Source organism: Fusarium poae, chromosome 3 (genome assembly GCF_019609905.1).
Source record: "Fusarium poae strain DAOMC 252244 chromosome 3, whole genome shotgun sequence".
NCBI classification, from domain to species: Eukaryota; Fungi; Ascomycota; class Sordariomycetes; order Hypocreales; family Nectriaceae; genus Fusarium; species Fusarium poae.
In genome coordinates, this window is record NC_058401.1 from 2,102,316 (window position 1) to 2,121,808 (window position 19,493).

General features: G+C 49.1%; 8 protein-coding genes across 8 annotated transcripts; 2 read left to right on the plus strand and 6 right to left on the minus strand.

Moving 5' to 3' along the window:
• Positions 1–1,568: 1,568 nt before the first annotated feature.
• Positions 1,569–3,147, plus strand: FPOAC1_008110 (uncharacterized protein; the record flags this gene model as incomplete). The annotated part of the gene is made up of 2 exons (XM_044852555.1): positions 1,569–1,873; positions 1,941–3,147. The coding sequence occupies 2 exons, from the start codon at positions 1,569–1,571 to the stop codon at positions 3,145–3,147; spliced, it is 1,512 nt and encodes a 503-aa protein (XP_044705225.1).
• A 467-nt stretch (positions 3,148–3,614) lies between these two features.
• Positions 3,615–4,713, minus strand: FPOAC1_008111 (uncharacterized protein; the record flags this gene model as incomplete). Its single annotated transcript, XM_044852556.1, has 4 exons — positions 3,615–3,839; positions 3,894–4,465; positions 4,522–4,636; positions 4,687–4,713. The coding sequence occupies 4 exons, from the start codon at positions 4,711–4,713 to the stop codon at positions 3,615–3,617; spliced, it is 939 nt and encodes a 312-aa protein (XP_044705226.1).
• A 2,613-nt stretch (positions 4,714–7,326) lies between these two features.
• On the minus strand, positions 7,327–8,228 carry FPOAC1_008112 (uncharacterized protein; the record flags this gene model as incomplete). The annotated part of the gene is made up of 2 exons (XM_044852557.1): positions 7,327–7,948; positions 8,038–8,228. 2 exons carry the CDS (start codon positions 8,226–8,228, stop codon positions 7,327–7,329), a joined length of 813 nt encoding a protein of 270 aa, XP_044705227.1.
• Positions 8,229–9,011: 783 nt separating this feature from the next.
• On the minus strand, positions 9,012–11,254 carry FPOAC1_008113 (uncharacterized protein; the record flags this gene model as incomplete). The annotated part of the gene is made up of 4 exons (XM_044852558.1): positions 9,012–9,875; positions 9,927–10,252; positions 10,313–10,490; positions 11,144–11,254. 4 exons carry the CDS (start codon positions 11,252–11,254, stop codon positions 9,012–9,014), a joined length of 1,479 nt encoding a protein of 492 aa, XP_044705228.1.
• A 235-nt stretch (positions 11,255–11,489) lies between these two features.
• FPOAC1_008114 (uncharacterized protein) lies at positions 11,490–11,832 on the minus strand (the record flags this gene model as incomplete). Its single annotated transcript, XM_044852559.1, has 2 exons — positions 11,490–11,634; positions 11,732–11,832. The coding sequence occupies 2 exons, from the start codon at positions 11,830–11,832 to the stop codon at positions 11,490–11,492; spliced, it is 246 nt and encodes an 81-aa protein (XP_044705229.1).
• A 363-nt stretch (positions 11,833–12,195) lies between these two features.
• Positions 12,196–14,177, plus strand: FPOAC1_008115 (uncharacterized protein; the record flags this gene model as incomplete). Its single annotated transcript, XM_044852560.1, has 9 exons — positions 12,196–12,283; positions 12,370–12,427; positions 12,478–12,673; positions 12,716–12,769; positions 12,826–13,026; positions 13,191–13,237; positions 13,283–13,573; positions 13,620–14,057; positions 14,108–14,177. The coding sequence occupies 9 exons, from the start codon at positions 12,196–12,198 to the stop codon at positions 14,175–14,177; spliced, it is 1,443 nt and encodes a 480-aa protein (XP_044705230.1).
• Positions 14,178–14,576: 399 nt separating this feature from the next.
• On the minus strand, positions 14,577–15,485 carry FPOAC1_008116 (uncharacterized protein; the record flags this gene model as incomplete). Its single annotated transcript, XM_044852561.1, has 1 exon — positions 14,577–15,485. The coding sequence occupies one exon, from the start codon at positions 15,483–15,485 to the stop codon at positions 14,577–14,579; it is 909 nt and encodes a 302-aa protein (XP_044705231.1).
• Positions 15,486–16,403: 918 nt separating this feature from the next.
• ATG1 (Serine/threonine-protein kinase) lies at positions 16,404–19,490 on the minus strand (the record flags this gene model as incomplete). The annotated part of the gene is made up of 3 exons (XM_044852562.1): positions 16,404–16,561; positions 16,616–19,175; positions 19,359–19,490. 3 exons carry the CDS (start codon positions 19,488–19,490, stop codon positions 16,404–16,406), a joined length of 2,850 nt encoding a protein of 949 aa, XP_044705232.1.
• Between the last annotated feature and the right edge of the window lie 3 nt (positions 19,491–19,493).

The following is a 19,493-nucleotide window of genomic DNA, read 5'->3' on the forward strand; positions in this document are numbered from 1 at the left end:
GCATTTGCATTACATTGGTAACAGCGTGTTCTTCTTTGGGTATGGCATCCGGATACATTGACACAACGCAATTGATGAGTTGGCAGAAGAGCCAGGTTCTTCACACCCATAGATTGGTAACTTGACAGCACAAAGCATCGTGGAATCGAAAAGGCTCATGGAGTCTGGACTAGTTTCAAATTGAACAAGTGAATCGGTTAGTGTGTGAGAATTGTGCTTTGTTCATGTGATCAACTCAAAATATTTGCTGATAGTTTATCTAAGTTGGCTGGACGGTCCCAGATCTGCCGTCTCCGTTGACCTACCCAAAGGGGAAATTTTCTGGATGCCGATCTAAGTATCTTCGGAGACGGACCAAGATAACAACGGCATCTCGCATGGAATTGGCAGTCGGACGGCTCCGAAACCGGCACCGGGCCGGTTCATAGGATACATACGGGAAAGACGGCGCTGAATAGCAGCTCCGGGGGGTGTATTGACTGACACACAGGGACCAGGTACCAAGTCTAAAGATATATCGAATACACTGCCGTATCAATCCCCACTCGGTAAAGATCACCGAACTTGGTGAGCAACTATGTGTCTAGGTGAAGGTCGGTGAGAGATCCATATTCGGAATTCATGACTGGATTGGAGCACAGCGATGCAATGCAGTGTAGCTGGAAGGCGTCTCGTTCATACCAAAGAAATGGAGTTGATTAGTGTACCCCGCGCGCTGACAGTTTTACCTAGGTAGGTACTAAAGTAGCCGGATGAATTTAGATAGCGGGGCTCGAATTCAGGAAGGTTAACCCGTCAGAAGGTTATCAAACAGGCATTTATTTTGGAGATGATGTTTTTGAATGATATCGAGGCGACTAACACAGTGGGTGAAATGGTCACGGGGTGTTGGACGGTGCATGATAGAATACTTATGGGCTGTAGATGGAACAGACAGCAAAGTTACAGTGCATTTACTGCCTGTATTGAACTTAGCGGATCGGTTACCAAGTTGGACTAGCAGGCGAGTCGAGTACAACAGCTTCTTTTCCTATTGAGGCAAGCTTTCAACGCCGTGTATAACTTCACCCCTCCCTTTTTCCTGATTCCATGCATCCTCCACCCATCTGGACCTCAATTGCGCTCCACCTGTTGGTCAATTCCTGAGCCGACTGCGGGGAAGATAAACTTTTAGTTTGCCCTGTGTAAGCTGGGGGCATCATGACTGCTTTCAATCTGAGAACCCGGTGCCGAGTGAGGCGCTGGCCGTGGAGATACGATGCAGCCAGTGTCTGCCGTATAAAAGGGCGGACGAGATCCTCTCCTTTTGCCATTCTCTCCTCCTCTGCATCTCCGTGTTGAGTGTTGACGTCTCTCTCCATACACCATCATATCTAGTAAGTTGTCCCTCTGGCATACCTTTGTTACCATCATGGTTGCACATGACCCAATATTCCCTTATCATGACGACACGCTTCTTTTATGCTGACATTTCTTCCTTCTCAGCGGACACACGACAGGACCGAATCATACCTCGCGGTTAAAATTCTCTTATAACCAACCCTAAATCTCTTCGACTCATCTTCGTCATGTCGGCCCTCCGCGCTGGCATGGCCGCCAGGCCTGCAGTTCGAGCTGCTTCTCGAGCTACCGCTCTCCGCACTTTCGCTACCTCTCGAAACATGCGAATGGCTGCTGTCTCGGAGAATGCTTTCTTCGCTGGCGAGCCCGAAGCTCCCTCGGTCAAGACAGCCATCCCTGGCCCCAAAACCAAGAGCCACATGGATGAGCTCACAAAGGTCTTCGACACCCGCAGCGCAAACATGATGGCCGATTACACCAAGAGCCAAGGCAACTACATCGTTGACCCTGATGGCAACGTTCTCCTCGACGTGTAAGTAAAAAGCCAATCCCCTTCACTGGTGATGTTTTCAAAAACCCAAGACTGACAACAACGACAGCTTCGCTCAGATTGCTTCCATTGCCGTCGGCTACAACAACCCTGCTCTCATCAAGGCTGCTTCCAGCCCCGAGATGATCAACTCCATCGTGAACCGACCTGCTCTCGGAGCTTTCCCCTCTCACGACTGGGCCGATCTTCTCAAGTCAAGTCTCCTTAGTGTTGCTCCCAAGGGCTTGGACAACGTCTTCACTGCCATGGCTGGTTCCGATGCCAACGAGACTGCCTACAAAGCTGCTTTCATGTGGCGCCGACAGCAGGAGCGAGGTGGTCCCGATGTCGACTTTAGCCCCAAGGAGCTCGACAGTGCCATGAACAACCAGTCTCCCGGTAGCCCCGACCTCTCTATCCTTTCCTTCAAGACCGGTTTCCACGGCCGTCTCTTTGGATCGCTTTCCACAACCCGATCCAAGGCAATTCACAAGATCGATATCCCTGCCTTCGACTGGCCTCAGGCTACCTTCCCCAAGCTCAAGTATCCTCTCGAGGAGAATGTTGAGGAGAACAAAAAAATCGAGCAGGCTAGTCTCGACGAGGTTGAGCACCTCATTAAGAGCTGGCACCACCCTCCCTGCGCCGTCGTTGTCGAGCCCGTCCAGAGTGAGGGCGGTGATAATCACGCCTCGCCAGACTTTTTCCGCAAGCTGCGCACCCTGACTAAGAAGCACAACATTCTCCTTATTGTGGACGAGGTCCAGACTGGCATCGGCGCTACCGGCAAGTTCTGGGCTCACGAGCACTGGAACCTCGACACTCCCCCTGATATTGTGACCTTCTCCAAGAAGGCTCAAGCTGCCGGTTTCTACTATGCCGACCCTGCCATCCGTCCAAACAAGCCTTACCGCCAGTTCAACACATGGATGGGTGACCCTGCTCGTGCTATCCTCTTCAAGGCTATCGTCGACGAGATTAAGAAGAACGACCTCGTCAACCACACCGCAAAGGTTGGTGACCAGCTTTTCAAGGACCTTGAGAGCCTTAGCAAGAAGTACCCTGGCCAGATTGAGAACCTCCGTGGCAAGGGCCAAGGAACCTTTATTGCCTTTGACAGCCCCAAGCGTGATAAGTTCCTGGCTGAGGCCAAGACTCTGGGTGTGAACATTGGTGGTAGCGGTGCTGACGCCGTCCGTCTACGACCTATGCTCATCTTCCAGCAGAAGCATGCTGACATTCTTCTCGACGCCGTTGAGAAGATTGTTAAGAAGTAAAAGGGAAAACCAATGGAGGAAAGGGAGATATCAAAATGACCATTCAAGGATGGCGGAGTTAGGGATCAATTCAAGGCACCAAATCATACGTGTATTTAGCGAAGATTGATTGATATGACATATATTTATAATGTTTCTGGAATCACATTGAAAGACTTTCAGCTTACGTTTGCTTTTTTAAAACTTAGCAAATAGACTTGTAGTCGTACACATATCTTACAGCTCTATAGCTCTAATTTGTCCGGGGCTGTACATGGAGTGGATGATGAAGATGGCCCTGTAATCATCTTTTCTGGTCTTCCAGCCACCGCATGCTGTATAAACTCATACAAAATGCTCCTTTACTCCTATGTCCGTTTGGCCTTCCAAAACCTTCATTATTCTCTGGACCCGGGAAATATCCACCTCCGGTAAAGTAATCGTGGTTCACTTCTCTCGTCTTTTCAATAGTCTTAGCCTTGATAATATCAGACTTTACGCTGACTGCGACGTAGAGCCTTGCTCGGTTCGGGGCTACCATTCTTCTGTTGCTGTACCTTGTCTGGTGTATCATCCTCATCGGAGATGATGTGCTCCTTTGCCTCGATTACCTCAACAGAGCGTGATCGGTCTTGCTCGGTTTCTTCCTGCTTTGACACGCTAGGAACTGCTTCGCTACTTGATCTAGGGCGGTCGGATACTTGCCCAGGAAGCTGCAAAGACACCAGTTAGCAACTCGTGTACAACAAAGAAAGAGGTGCTCCTACCCGGCTCAGTGCCGCAAGGGCTTGTTGGCCACCTCTCTGGCCAGCCATCTCCGCGTACCGCCTGTGCGGTTTCATCACTCCACCCCGCTGCTGTCCAAGCGGCGCACACATAAGGCCCTGATTCATGCCACTGGTAACAACTGGCTCAACCACTGTGATCGTGCTAGGATGCAGCTGAGGAGCCGGAGCAATAGGCCGGAAAGACGGCTGTCCATTCTGTACGATTTGTTGATTAGGCATCGGAGCAAGAGCTCGAGGGTTGAAAGGCTGCTGGCCCATTGCGTTTCTACCTGCATAGGCTGGACGACCCTTCTTCTTAGGTGGAGGCCCAGGCTGATACTGGTACTGCTGGGGGTTCGTAGGCATGGCTGATTGGTGCTGTACGTTCATTTGAGGATTCTGTGCTGCAGTAGGTTGAGGCTGCGCCTGATGCTCGTGAGGACCCGACGGCTGAACGCCGTTACCACATTCACTGTTTTGTCCATCGCCGGGGGCTTTACGTTTAGTCCCTTGCGCAGCTACTTCGTTTCCAATCATCGCAAGAGTCGCTTGACACTGGGCTAGGGTGCGGCCTATAAAAGACGATGAGTTGATATTATAGAACCGTACATGTTGGTATCTGACTTACCATTTGGCAATGCCAGATGATACCAGTTAGGCGCAACATTGAAGTACCCAAGGATTCTGTACAATTGGTGGTTGTCGATTTGGCTGTGCTTGACTATCTCAGTAAGAAGCTGTCGCTGGTAGATATTAGCCTGTGACCACGATGGCAAAATGTTCTGACACTTACCTTCTCCTGTTCGCTGAACGGCTGCATACTTTGCTCTCTGTGCCGCCAAGTATCATCGAGTATTGCGTGTGTTGGCGCAAACGTAGAGACTGATAGGCTACCTAAGTGGAAGCTGGCTCTTCAACACTTGAGAGAGTTGAAAGCCAGGAGTTACCGGATGACAAACACGTTCCGTTTTGAGTGAATGTATATGAAGTCGATGATATCCTTTCCAGGTGGGCGGGTGTTGGCGGCCTTGAGGGAAGTCCGATGGTAGGGTTGCTACTGCTCCGAGAAATCAAGGATATCTTGCTTTCGCTAGAAATACTGCGGTGACTTGTTGACAGTCCCAGCCGACTGGCTTGGAGATGCCGGGTACGACAAAAGGAAGCGACTGGTTCAGGGTTCTGCAGTACATGTGATAGCAGGTGGATGAAGAAGCGAGTGGTTACCGCTTGCGACCACAAAGGGAACACAGAGACCGAAATAACAAAGTCTTCTTTCTTCTGTGTTGATGCAGAGAAGTGATGCCTGGGTGGAGTCAGTCGCTGTGAGAGGTATATATCAGAAATAAAATTGAGGTTGTATACCTTTGCAGCGCAATATTGACCGAATCTTTCCAGAGATGGAGTAAGGCTTGGTCTTTATTGTTTCGGCGAGTGAAGAAAAGAAAGGCTTTGGTGAGAAAAGCTCTCGCCCGAAATCTTTTATTTTCCAAATGAATTTCGTTGCGATGTGAACGTAGGGAAATAAAAAGTTGTAGGTTCATTCAGGTGACGTGATGGTCGTCGGTGCCAGTGCCAGTGCAAGGCAGACAGCTGCTCAGAAGTGATAGTAGATATATATCAGTGCTGCTGCCGTTGCCACTGCCAGCCAGCCAGCCAGCGTCAGATTTCCGGCTGCCTATAAATATTATATCTGAAGTGCCAGGGTGCACAAAAGATACTTAGGTAAAGAAAGTGGCCTGGTTGAGACGAAACGAGACGAGATGAAGTGAGCTGCATTCGAAAGCCACTAAATCGCTTTGATCGAGGTTGTTTATAGATTTGGTTCGACGAACATCGAGATATCTAGCATACGAGATAGCTTATACAATATGTATCACGGGAGTGGCCGAGAAAATGATTGTACAAAGATCCAAGGCGATCCAGCAAGTTCGGTTCGTCAGGGGAGCGGGAGCATGAGCGTGAGCATGGATTGGGATTGCAGCGTGTGTCGCGTAGCACAGCTTGAGCCGATTCCTTGATTCGGAAATCCTCCTTTTCCCTTTCCTCTTGCTAAACGTCGTGTTCTATCCATGCTTGTGCTGATTTTGATATGGGAGGTGGGTGGTGGAGGTGGAGGATTGGATGCCTCTGAACAGGGACAACCAGGTCAAGCTGACTGTGATTCATCCAATACTTAGAGGCCTCTAAATGTCTCAGTTGGAGTGCCCCAATTTGTTGCTGCACTCGATTTCTTTGATAACCGTGACCCCGACTCTGATGATGCGGGTGCATCAAGACGGGTCTGGAAATGATGCAGGGAACCAATAGCCAATCTCTTCAACCCCCAACAAGAGCGCCTGACTCGACTCTAGATGGATACTTTTTCCCAGATGCGAGGACCTTAGTAGGTAAGAAGAACATGGTCGGTCCCGTGCTCATAATCCTCAGCCCATTGAAACACACCAACATGAAATTGTTGGTATTCCATTGGCTTCTTGTCTATGCAAATGCTTGTTTGGTGTGGTAATGCTGTACCGTATTTGTCCGCCATGGCCGACCAACCAAAGAGAAGCTCAGCCTGATCCGTGTACAGGCATTTGTTGGAGTCGCTTTTTTTCCCCTTCTTCTTTTTTGCTGGGCCCCCCGGTTGGGCAAAGGAGTTGTGTTGTTTGGTAGTCTATAATGGATCAGATCCGTCTTGTACAACCCAAGGACTTGGGTAAAAGTGAAAAGGCGCGGTCCATTGGCCAATTGGCGACGGCATCATCGTTTCTGTCATTTGTTGATACCTCTTTTATTTTTCTCATGGAAGAATGATTGGTCATCTCATTACAAAGGATGTCATTCTGCGGTTGACTGGTCGTATTTGGCGAACGTAGCACTGGCCAAGGGTTCGTCAAGACCCGGGGTCTTAAAGGCTTGGAATACAATGTCAGCCATGATGAAAGGCGATGGATGATACTGGATAAGTAGAACCATCAACAGTTTAACCATATAAAAGATAGAACAATTTGAAAAAAAAAGTACCTTTGCTTCCTCTTTATAAGCAACAAAGCTCAGCCACGGCCTTGCTCTGGCAAACAGCCATCCGATGCACAATGAGCTGGCAGCATCTGACTGGGTCTAAATATTCATATTAAGCAAGAACCATGCGACATGAATATCAATTGCATCATACAGCATATAAAAAAGGTAACGTGCTTTGACCGACCATCCCCTCGGGGTATCCGAAAAGTTGTGTAAAGCTAGGTATAATCTGAAATACCTACCTTGAATGTCAAGGAGGTACCCTCGCTTTTGGCATAGGCAGTGGTCTGTTAACAAATTGGCCGCTGTCAGCTGTCTTCGTTTATTCTTGATCGATCATGCATGAGGTTTGTAGGTACTACTTGATCTTCTCCAATGCTGTAATCATTATTTAATATTACTTCCGTAACTACCTAGACTGGGTATCCTATAGCTTGTGTCGTTTGGCACCACTTGCAAGCTTTGCAAACTCCTCCTGCGGTACTCCGGTCAAGAATCTCTCCAAGCCTGCAAAAACTTCATGTACATTCTGCGTGTGCATGATATCCATCTCAGGCTTCCTAAGTAGTTTCTTGATTCCAATCAAGCTGTCGCCGTTGAGATGATCTCCAAGCCTCTCATCAACCTCATGTAACACCCTTGCCCTGAACTTGGCATCGTCGCCCTCGTCAAATATGGCATTGACAAATCCACAGCGCTCCAGTTCTTGAGATCCGATGCGACGACTCATGATGAGTGCTTCATTCGCTCGCGCAGGCCCGAGGCGCAGTGCTAGAGCTCGTGATGCACCACCCTCGGCGACAAGACCGATAGATGAGAATGGTGTTAGGAGGAAGGTTGAAGGAGCGCAGTATATGAAGTCGGCAAAAGCGACTAGCGCAGCTGTGAGGCCGATAACCGGGCCATTGAGACCAATGACGAGAATCTTGGGGTGAGTTGCAAAAGCGTGTGTGATGTTTAGGTTGTTGGCGACGAAGGTTTGCAGCAGCTGTTTGTGTGAATCCTTGTCTTCTCCCGGTGCTTTTCGAGTGATTCCCACATCAGCTCCTCTGCCAATCGTCAGTCTTGCATCCCCTGGACACGATATATCTATAGTGAAGGGAAGAGCATCGAGTAAATTCCATGCTGGTTTGCTTACGCTGAAAAGAAGCGACCCTTTGCCAAAATAACTGTCGTGAAAACCTCATCATGAGTGGCAATCTCTCGTAGTTTCTGAGCAAGATCGTAGTACTGTGCGCCAGTGAATGCATTGAGCTTTCGTTCATTTTGAATTGTCAAAATGGCTGTACGGCCGCGATATTCAAGATTGAGAATAGATTCTTCTGCCATATTGAAGAGATTATGCGAAAGATGTCGGTTTTGTTTTAAAGTAGTTCGAACGGATGGGAAAAAGGAAGTCAATCCGACATCAATGAGCTGGAAGATTAGGAAACAAAAGCACAGAACAAGGAGTCGGTGCTCTCTTCTTATTCAATACTTCAGGGTAATGACTTACATGGGGGATTGATTACCATTACCCCAGATCGGTAGCGGGAGAACTACTCCACAGCCATCAACATGCCTCGGCATGGGAATGGAGATATAGCCGACAGCTAGCTAACCTTGCATCATCTTCAAGATCGCTCATCTAAACAAGGGTTAACTTATTAGAAGACATTGAACACCGAAATGCGATAGCACTCGGAAAGGTTACTGCCCTCATGTGTCGAAAAATTGACCGGGAGCAACAGAAGACGAAAGTCGTCTATTTTTACATCAAGCTTTAGGGCAGCCCAGTAGACAGCACTTCACAGATCACAGACAAACCAAGACATGGCTGATACCGAGCAATGAAATTGAGCAATATCAACTGCGCTGTCTGAATTGAAGCTCTTTGCGTAAGCAAGCCGGGATATTGAACTTGCAAAGTGAGAAAATAACGGCGCCCCCGAGCATAGACTGTATTTTTGACCAAAATAGACTAATAATATATGTAATAACAAACTCCTTCGCCGAAAGCGACTCCTTCGCGATTCGACATGCAATTGCTTTTCTATCATCATCAGAGTGCGTCGCATGTTAAACGATATGTGGCAATGCCTTTTTTCTCAGAGCGCCATGTTCATGGCCTCTTTATCGACGCTTGGGAGCGATATGCTTCTGCTTGGGGAAGTTCAAAGGTAGCGCCAATCGTGCCAGAGATACCGTGGCCTTGGTCTCCTTGTTCGTCACAGGCTTGACACGGCCACCGATCTCATGGAAATAGCCGTTCATCGTCTTCTGATCGATCTTCAAGTCATCACGCAAGTTCTGTGTATCAACCTCGAAGTTATCGATGATGCTAGCGAATACACAGCAATGTGTAATGAGAAGATCGATGTGGAATTTTCGCATCTCGCCTCGGTCAGAGAACTTTCGGCGAATGCTCTCGACAACGGCCTCAGGCGCGGGAGCAAGGAGTTCCCTGAGCTTGTCGCGTGGAGGTATGGAACGAGTACCGCGAGCCTTTCCGGGCTTGGAGTGAAGGTAAAAGAGCAGAACGAAGAAGAAGTATCGTAGCACACGAAGTCTGTCCACAGCGTCTTCGTTGCCTGCCACTCGGGTCACACGTGCAGCCACAAACCGTGAAGGCACCTGAATGCTCTCCTTATGCTGGACCTTTTCTTGCCATTCTCGAATTGGCACTAGCTCGAGAATACTGGCTCCGATGATTCTCTTGGGATCGTAAACGTCTTGGATCTCGGTCGCTTCCAAGTTGGGAATGGGCACAGGCCTGGCTTCATCCACAACCGCTTGTAATTCTTCTCTTGAAGCCATGGTCGATGTGACCTCTCCGACGGAACTGAGCATGGCGCGAGCAGCAGCGTCAATCTTTGTGGGGGCTTCTCCGGCCTTCTTCAGCGGCGCAATGGCGTTCATGACGTTCTCCTGGATCGCCTTCTTCGCCTTCTTGGTACCGAATGTTTGACCAAGGTCTGTCTTCAGTTGCATCATAGTCTGCGATTTGTTAGCAAGATGAGCCTGCATGCGATTCAGTGCCAAGCATACCTGGCTGGCATCGCGCTCGCCAGCGGCAGCAGCAGCGCTCTGCTTTGCCCGTACTGATGCCCGCATAGTCATCTTCTTTGCCTCAACCACCTCGAGTTTACCGGTTTTGGGGTCGTATATTCCGAGGAAGTGGTTCAGGGCTGGCTTAACATCTCTAGCTCCATCCGCCTTGACTGTGTAGTCCATAGTTCGGTGCGCGTTGGAGTGCAACAGGAAGTCCTTCTCGCCGGCTGACTTTGCCTGTTTGGCCTTCGACTTGGCAACATCTTTGGGCGCATATGAGTGGAATGGAATGTTGTTCGGCACTTCAAATCCAACAGCGGTAGCTACAATTGCAAGATTAGTATCGATTGGTCGCAGTCATGTTCAAAAGAGGTTGGTCGTACCAATCACGGGAGGACAATGCTTGGGTCGGAGTACGGAAGACACAGTCGTCGAGGGAGATGCATCGATGACGACCTTCTTTTTTGGCTTGGAGGTTGTATCTCCGCTTCTCTTGCGCTTTTCTGAACCCATATTGTGTTGCGTCGCTTTGTCGATGAGGATATCCCAATTGCGCAGGATCTAAGATTTTTTTTTGACTATCCCACCTCTAAGCGGCAGAAAAGAACAAGTCCGGTATTTAGCCGACAGTGCAGGCCGTCAGGGAAGGCGGTCAGCGCTGTCTGCCCCACTAAAGCTACATACCTCTAGGTAGGCAGGTAGGCACATGCAGGTGAGATGCCAAAACAGAGAGTACCTGTCGCTAGCAGATCCATGCAAGAATCAACTTGCGACCAGAGCAGAATGAAATACAGATTTACGATGAGATCATAATCCTGTTTTTTTCTCTCAATTGAAGTCGCGATGCAAGCGCAATTCTCTTTAGAGCTTGTTTTAAAGTTACAACAATAATGGTCCACGAAATCCATCAAAAGTTTAGGTTTCTCTGCAGAAGTATCGATAGCGCTAAGAGCAGTGACGTCGTGCCATTGCGGGCTGGTGAGACAGGGTTTCACGCACAAGACTTGTCAATTATTTGACGATAATGAAATCCATCATGCTCGACTGAAGGCCTTGGTTGCGGGATCAAGAGAATCCTCCGTATATCCAAGCACAGCTTGATAGGTTTTCGCTTTGCAAAATGCGACAAGCTTTCCTTCCGCGCGACAGAGGAAGCTTCCCCGCTTCAGCGAGCCAGGATCTACATCACGAGGGCACAATCACAGAGCACACACAAAAGTTGTCAGGTAATCCTTGTATTTCTTTCTCTTAGAATCTTGTTCTGATGCTTCGTGTTGGTGAGCATTTGATAGTGGTCGATCCAACACCGCCTTGTGCCTGACCATCAGATTGTCATAATTCCATCCACCTTAATGTTCATTGTGTGCCACAACAGCCGCTCAGGTGCGGGGTTCAACCACCCTGACGTAATTCCCAAAGTCAAATCCCAGCTCAATGCGTTGTGGGAAACCCCAGAGGCGCCAGAATGGCAGGTGCCCTGCTTCGGCCAAAGTATCGTTGAGGCGTGCGAGGTCGTAACATCATGTGAGATGTGTCAAGTCAGGTTGAGTTGCGATGCGTTTATTTGCTGGGAAGATGGTCAGCGACGTTCACAATATCAGTAGAAGCAGCGCAACTTACGATCTGGCCCTCATCTTTCTTCTCTTGCGCTTGAGGCGGCGAACCCGCTTCTTTCTCCATTTGGCTCTCATCTTGATCGACGGTGCTGTTGGAAGCTGTCAGCAACTGTGCAAGTCAACCCGCCGAGAGCAGATAGCTTTACGGTGGCAAAGAGCTTAGCTCTATGCATGTCCGGAAGCTACTAGCCCATGGCCAGGGTAGGGTCGCGTAAACTTACTCTTTCGTGGATGAGAAACGTGTTGGGATAAGGAACAACTTGGAAGCTTGGGGGAAATAATTCCATTAATAAAGTGGTGGTGAAAAAGTGTCACGTGACTGTAAACCCTCGATCGTACCTGCCGTTCGAGGTTTTGGTGGGGGACGAGGCCGTGTGAAAAAACAGCACACTGTGAATTACACAGTGCAGGTGCAGTTCACTTGAATAGAACGGAAGGTACGAGGAGGGCATTGTTCAAGTACGACAATAGGCAGGAACCTGATCAATTATTCAATGAACAATGGCGACGCTACTCAATTGATCTATAGGTGCGAATCATGGTTACTCCAAGGAACTTGCTACAAATATTCTGTCCCCTCGACTTACACAAGAAAGCACTTACACCATCAAGTCTGAACATTGATTGAATTGCAACCCGTGAACCTCAAGATGGACGACAGCGCAGAACGGCCACCTGAGGAGACGCCAGCGGTGTATCTTCACTCGGTAGACACCAGGAGCAACAACCAATCTCAGCGTACGTTCTCAAAGACAAAATAAAAATCTCACGACGACGCAATCTCCACCCCTTTTAGTGCCACCCACTAATCATCTGTCTCTCAGTGTTATTTCCTGTGTACGAACGAGAAATCTTCAAAATTGGGCGAGATATTCGCACCAAGTGAGTAGAAAGGCACGGAGAATAAGAAAAAAACTGACAAAGGTGTACAGTTCCTTGGCCATCGACAATGATCCAGACATGCTAGTTTCCCGAAACCACTGCGAGGTTTATGTTGTCGTATATGAGCCAACTGTCAATCACATCTACGTTCGGGACCGCAAGTCTTCCAATGGGACTTTGGTCAATGGGAGACTCATTGGCTCTGGCCCGCGCATCAGCCCCGGGTACCTACTACAACATGGTGATGTGATTACGATCCGACCTTACTAGAAGTTCACAGTCGTCCAGTATCAACCATCTCCTCGCCATGATTTGACCGCCCTACAACAAGAGGAGTGCAAGGTATTATCGGATGCGACTTCAATGTTATCTGGATGCTCGGGACTAATGACTATCAGCTGTTTGCCAGCAAGTATCAAGTGACTGATCACTGCCTCGGTCGCGGAGCAGAAGCAGCCGTATGCCTCGCCAACGACGTTCAAACAGGAAAGCAGTTGGTCTGCAAGTTGGTCAACCTTGATAAGATCCATGGGAAGAATGCCAAGGATGATATACGACGCAAATTCCAGGAGGCGGACATTTTGCGACAGCTCCACCATGTGAGTTTACTGTCTCTCGTAGAAGTAGACAGCTCTTGGCTTCTGGTGGAACAAGAAATGAACCCAGCCACTCTGCCAACCAGAATCTGCTCTGGTTATTTGATCAGAAGCCAGAGCTCTACTACTGTCCCTGATGTATTAGGAGTACCACTAACCCCATATAGCCAAACATCTTGTCTTACATCGATGCTATATCGTCGCCACACACACTGTGAGTATTTCCATTGTCTATTGTGAGTCTTGCTAACACCGTCAGTTACACTTTCACGGAACTTGCTTCGGGTGGTGACCTCATGTCATTCATTATGCGGCGCGGCGCTGTTAAAGAGTCCGAATCCATAATCATCATTCGCCAAGTGGTTCGGGCACTTGCATACCTCCACAACAAAGGCATAGTTCACCGCGACATTAAGCCGGAGAACATCCTCCTGGCCTACTCTCCCAAGATCGCGTACCATCGAGTAATGCTCTCTGACTTTGGTACTTCTGCCGTCCCTCGACGGAGCAGGATGATTACAAATGCTGGGACAGAAGGATACCAAGCACCGTATGTCGTATGATAATAAAGCTGCGACACTAGCTAACATATGCAGGGAATTTGCAGCAACCGGCGAAGCTCATACGACAGCCGTTGACATATGGTCTTTGGGCGTTGTTGCTTTCACGCTCTTAGTATCTGATCATCATGATGCAGTGCTCAATCAAATGGCTGAAGCGGAGATTCAACAATACGTCACGAGGGTTTTCAGCTACTTACAGAAACGACCTTCTGTTGACGCGGCCAAGTTTGTCCGGAGCTGTCTGAGACTGAATCCTCTGCGCAGAATCAGCGCTCAAGAAGCAAAGGGGCACGAGTGGCTATGCGGCAAGACGAAGAATGTAGAACTGTTCAAGCGCCTGGACAAAAGGGTCATGTCTTCTTGGCAGCCGCAGAATGCACTCAGACCGATGCCCTGGGCGTTGCCTGACCTTGTCCCTCCCCCCAGGCACCGAAAACTTGACTGCTACAGTTTGACAGATGAGTTGACTTGGTAAGCCCGGGCACCTTGAGCCTAGAAGCTTCTGCTAACTCTTATCAAAGCAGCCCACATTCGTCTACGGGAAGCATAGGGTCTTCATCCAGTCCGTACTTTGCGATGACGGCTCCATAGATTGAAGAAACTATCCTACTACTCACGAAAGGGATGCAGAAGCAGGAACTATGAAGCCTGACTCAGGGACTGAATCCAGGAGAATTTACGGGAAATATTTGAGCCTGCATTATCGCACTGGCAACCTATTTATATTTTGTGGGATCATCACGGGAAAAATCAAGTCACAAACATCACACCCCATGCTAGAGTGTGTTTCACAGCGGCAACGTTAGAGCATTGGGCTTTTGGAACGATGGGAATACGGATTTCACTGAAAACTCGGCGAGTGTAGCGGTGCGGCCTTTTAAATCGAGATGGGCAATTTTTCGGGGGACACATGGTGGTTGATATTCAAAGAAATGCTAGTCAGTTCCTTTTTCAGCGCGCGAATCACTCATTCTGTCATTCATCCTCAGGTCAAGTAGACCTCAAGTAGTCTTGCCACCTTTTAGGTGTGTTTTGCTGATCAGTTTCAACATTCGAGCCCTTCTTTACTGGCCACGCTGGCATAGGCCGAAAGCCCTTGGGGTTCCTCTTCTGCCTCAACCTCCACACCCATTTTCTCCTCTCGTCCTTCAGGTTGTCGTATCCAAAACGTTGACTTTTAGCAAACTTCCACGATTTTAAGAGCTTGCTTTCCTGCGTCCATTGATGCTTGACCAGACACCGTCTCCCAATCCGTGCGCAAGGCTCGCAGATGCGTTCGTTGTCACTCCTACGTCCACACCGTCTTCCCAGAACCTCACATTGAAGACAAGAAAAGTTGCCCGCAGGAGTCTCTGGGATAGGGCGAACATGGCGATCTATAATGACAACATTGGTGGGAAATCCGTCCACGTAGTGAACAGGCTCCTTTTGCTTGCGTTCCTTTTCAATGATGTCGAGACAGTCAACACGATACTCGAGCGCAACCATCCGCTTTTCATACTCCTCTGCTGTCTCGTGCTTGGCCCGACGTAGACCGGGTCCTTTCTCTTCCTTGGCAATTTCATTGTCGACGAGAGCTTCGATCTCTTCTTTGGAAGGCTCCGTATCCTTGATTCGAGGGGTGATAACAAGGGCTCTTTCCAGTCTGTCCAGCAGTTCTGCCTCTTCTTCTGCCTCTTTCTCTATTCTCTTGCGCGCAGCTGCTCGAGCAGCAACATATCTAGCCTCTTCCTCTGCGTCCTGAAGAGCAAGTTCCTCCTGGCGAAGCTTCTCTTGCCGTCGCGCAAAAAGGGATGAAACTGTTGATAGGAGATCAAGGGGGGCTGGAGGTGGTGCGTTGGGATCAAGCTCCCGCACGACATCAGATAGGGGGGAACGGTGAAAATTTGTGGTAGCCATAGTTGTTTTAGTGGTTGATGAATTTGTGATGAATTTGTGATGAATTTTGGAGAGAGTCAGTCAATCAGAGAAGAGCATCGCGACGACTTATAAACCCAAGTTGAAGAGGTACAAGACTACGCACAAGAAGAACAAAGACAGACGATGGATTGTGTGCTCAGGCTGCATTCCTTGAACAAGCCATGGTAAAGATACGTTTCCTGTTTGAACAAGACAAACATCCGTGGATCTGTGTACCATGAACATGCATTCTTCAATCACCGAACCAATACTTCATACACAAGCATTGTGGAACGCCATTGTTGGTCAATATAGATGAGACTTTACTGCATGCCATGAAAGATTGCCAAACCAGGACTCCACATGGTAGACCTGAGCATTGTCATTGTTTCCCTTTTTATCCTTTCTTTGACTCTCGATACTGCAAATCTCCACGGGGTGCAAGAACGAATGGAAGACCATGTTCTCAACCCCAATGGAGCTATCTTGTGAGCCACTATCTAGTACCTACTGATACACACAAACCCAAACTACCACTTATCGTCAACTGAAACCCTAGTATGTCCGGTCCGAGAATATGGACAAAGCCCCCATCCAAAAGTACAGAGGTAACCCCTGAAATAAGCAACAAATGATGGAATGGAAGAAAGAAATCAATAAAAAGACAAACCAAAAAACGCCGTATGAGATGCTCTTTTGGCAATGCGCAAGAAAAAAACCTAAACGCCCGCTACATATAGATCCTATAATCAATGACTGGCTGTTGACATGCTCCTGTGAGTCGCAAGCCAAACCCGTAGCGCCTTAAATCCAAATATGGCAGAGAAAAAGACTTGGAAATCCATCAAAATCTCAGAATCGTATGATGGGTATCGTTATCAGTCATGACGCTTTGCTATCAAATTCGTCTCCTGAGTCTCATGAAGATGCATACGAGGGAACACTTCGTGGTGTCATATCGCCGCTGCGACGGCGCACTGCCTGCTGGTAAGCAAGTTTTGTTTTGCTGTTGGCCTCGGCAATCATTTGTTGCTTCTTGCGCACAGCAGCAAGTCGTCCTGTGATCATCTTAATCACTATAAATTTGTTAGTCCATATTTGGTGTACAATCAGATAGAAAGTCAACTTACTCTTTCGGACGTGAGCCTCCTCATCGCTGTCAAGCTCGCCTCCGCTTACTTCCTTGACAGCTTCTCTCTCAGTCTCTTTACCCGTAGACAACCTTCGTGTTTCGGAGCCCGATTCCTCATCGTTGTCCAATACAGCCTCAAGCATCCGAATAGCTGTGATATACGATATTTCGCAACCAGAAAGATTTTCGTTGGTGACTTCATCGATGGCCGCAGCCCGACTCATCTCCAAAGCCCGATCGTACATAAGTTTCTCTGCGCTGATACCCGGAGTGAGATAGACTTGCTTTGTGGGACTTCCAACCGAGGAAGCAATTGACTCAGTGCCATGGTTGGATGGGTGGCTGGGATGATCTTCAGGTAGTTGCTTCTGCGCCTCTGTGAGTTTCAGACGGACAACCTCGGACTTCTCCAGCACTTCGTTGAATCGTTGACGAACCCACTGTACCACAGCGTTTATGCGCTGAACAACCGTCTGCGCTGCTGCCGCGGACAAACCAGTGCCCGTGTCTCCTCGGCTCTTCTTTGACCACCAGAGACTAGCTATGTCCATGGCTCGGGCGAGAAGAGTAAGCGACTTGACGTACAAAACAAGAGCTTCCTCAGATAAAGCCACAATTGCTTCCACAGTCAACCCGTCTTCTTCGTTAGCCAGCTGTTCAGGCTCAAGACCGCCCAAGATGTGATCCGCGGAGGGCGCCAGTGGAACGAGTTGTTTGTATTTGACTTCGGCGAATCCATAAACGCAGTCACTTCGGGTTGCGAGCTCCTCTATAGTTTGTGCAGCTTTCCCATCCTCATCGGTGCCCTGGGCATTTCTGCCGTCTCCTAGCAGCCCAACAGGTGCTTGGGGTGTTGGGTATGTTGGGAAGGCTTGGTAAAGTGGCGGAGATGGGCCTTTAGGTGAAGCTCGCAGCGGAGGAACTTTAAATCCAAAGAGTCGTAGACTGGCGTCCTGGATGGCTTTGGAAATAGCACTCGATGCTGAGCCAGGGCTGGCAGAAAGAGCTTTCTCGTATGATGACTTCCGGTCATGGCGTTGAGTCACCAGCGCATTACGAGAAGATGGAGTCGAAATTGCTCCTGTCGTGGACGTGGGTGCTCCCTGTTGGGTATACCGTCGAGTCATGGGTCCAGATCTCTGCGAAGCATCGCCGAGTTTCTCGTTGGCTGCCAGCTCGTCGGCTAGAGCATTGACTTCAACATGTCGTCTCTCAACCACAACATATTCTCGCTCCAGTGCCACGTCCTGGGCTGCTCTTTCCTCCTCAGTGATGGGAGGATTACTCAATGCTCTATTTCTACGTGCCTGGTTCAATAGAGAGGTGGGTGGCGAGACCCTATTGCGGCCCGTTGCTTGATCATGAACAACATGCTGAACAGGAGCAGTCGCGGCATGATGAGCTACAGGGCGGCGGATGCCCAAGCCCTCTCCACCTTCACGAGGGGAGTTGCCAGTGACACGTTGGCTTTCATTCGATCGCCGAGCATATCGACCTTCCCCCGGACTTCCCACCTGTGGTGATCTCGGCTGTTTCTCTCGAGGAGATCTAGAGGCGAGACCTTCCGTCGGGGACTCATGACCGGTTTGGCGGGGGCTGCGGGACGACAGCGATGGTGAGCCCGCTTGAAACGCTGACCTCAACTCTCGTGGTTCTTGTCTGGGTGGTTTGGGAATGTCATCCTCTACGAGACCAGGAATTTCACTGGTGACTACCTGATGTGTGAAGAAATTCTCAAAGCTGAGACGTTCGACTGGACTTCTCTTCAAGAGACTTCGGATCAAAGCCTTAAGCTCAGGAGTGATGCTCACCTCCTTCGGAAATTTGATGACATCCTCTGCGGCTTCAATCTTTCTTAACAACTCGACATGATTTCTGGCCCGGAACGGAGGACGACCTGTGCTCATCTCATAGAGCACAGTTCCCACTGACCAAAGATCGGCTTTCGCATCATATCGTTCGTATCGGAGAATTTCTGGGGCCATGTACAGGGGGGACCCACAAAGGGTATCGGCCAGGGAAGTGGAGGGAAGCACTCGGGCGAAGCCGAAGTCGGCAAGTTTGAGCATAGGTAAAGACGCCAAACCAGAAATCGGAATTAATGAATCTTGGCTGGCTTGCATGACTGGGCGACTCCTTTGGTCTCTGAAGGGTCGTGAGGGTAACAATAGTAGATTCTGAGGCTTGACGTCTCGATGAACGTAATTTTTGCTGCGCAGAAACTCGAGGGCACTAGTCAGCTGTTTTAGGAAATGTCGAATGACAACCTCATGCAAGCCAGAATTCGGCGCGCTGGGATATTTGCGTGCCATGTCATGTGTGGCAGGATGTGTGGCGAGCTTCTCTCGTTTTTTTATAAAGAGGGACAAATCACCAAGCTCGCAATATTCCATAATCAAGTTGATATGGCTTGTTGATTCGAGGCAGTCATGGAGGGCGACAATATGTGGGTGGCGTAACGTCTTGAGAATTTGGATTTCGCTGTAGAGATTCTCCCTTAGCTTCTTATTTAGGCGTTCAAGTTCGACCGACTTTATGGCGACAGCAGCTTTGGTTTCCTGTTGTCAAGTCTGTTAGCGATCTATGCATATGGGTCAAGCATGCGTCCATGTATGTCACCCGTGATACCAAGGCAGCAGTCCGATAAGCTGCCCAGGTAATGCAAAAGCAACAAATTGGCAGCGCAACTTGGTGCGATGATGGGGAAGCGACGCAAAGTCATGATAAAAGTTGTGTCGTACCTTATGCCAGCCCAGATACACCTGAGCAAAACTGCCTTTGCCAATCTCGGAGCCGATATTGAACTGTCCTACAGCACGACTGCCTGACTTCCTGGACCCTGAGGAGGTCGAAGACTCCTGTGGGCCCGCCATAGC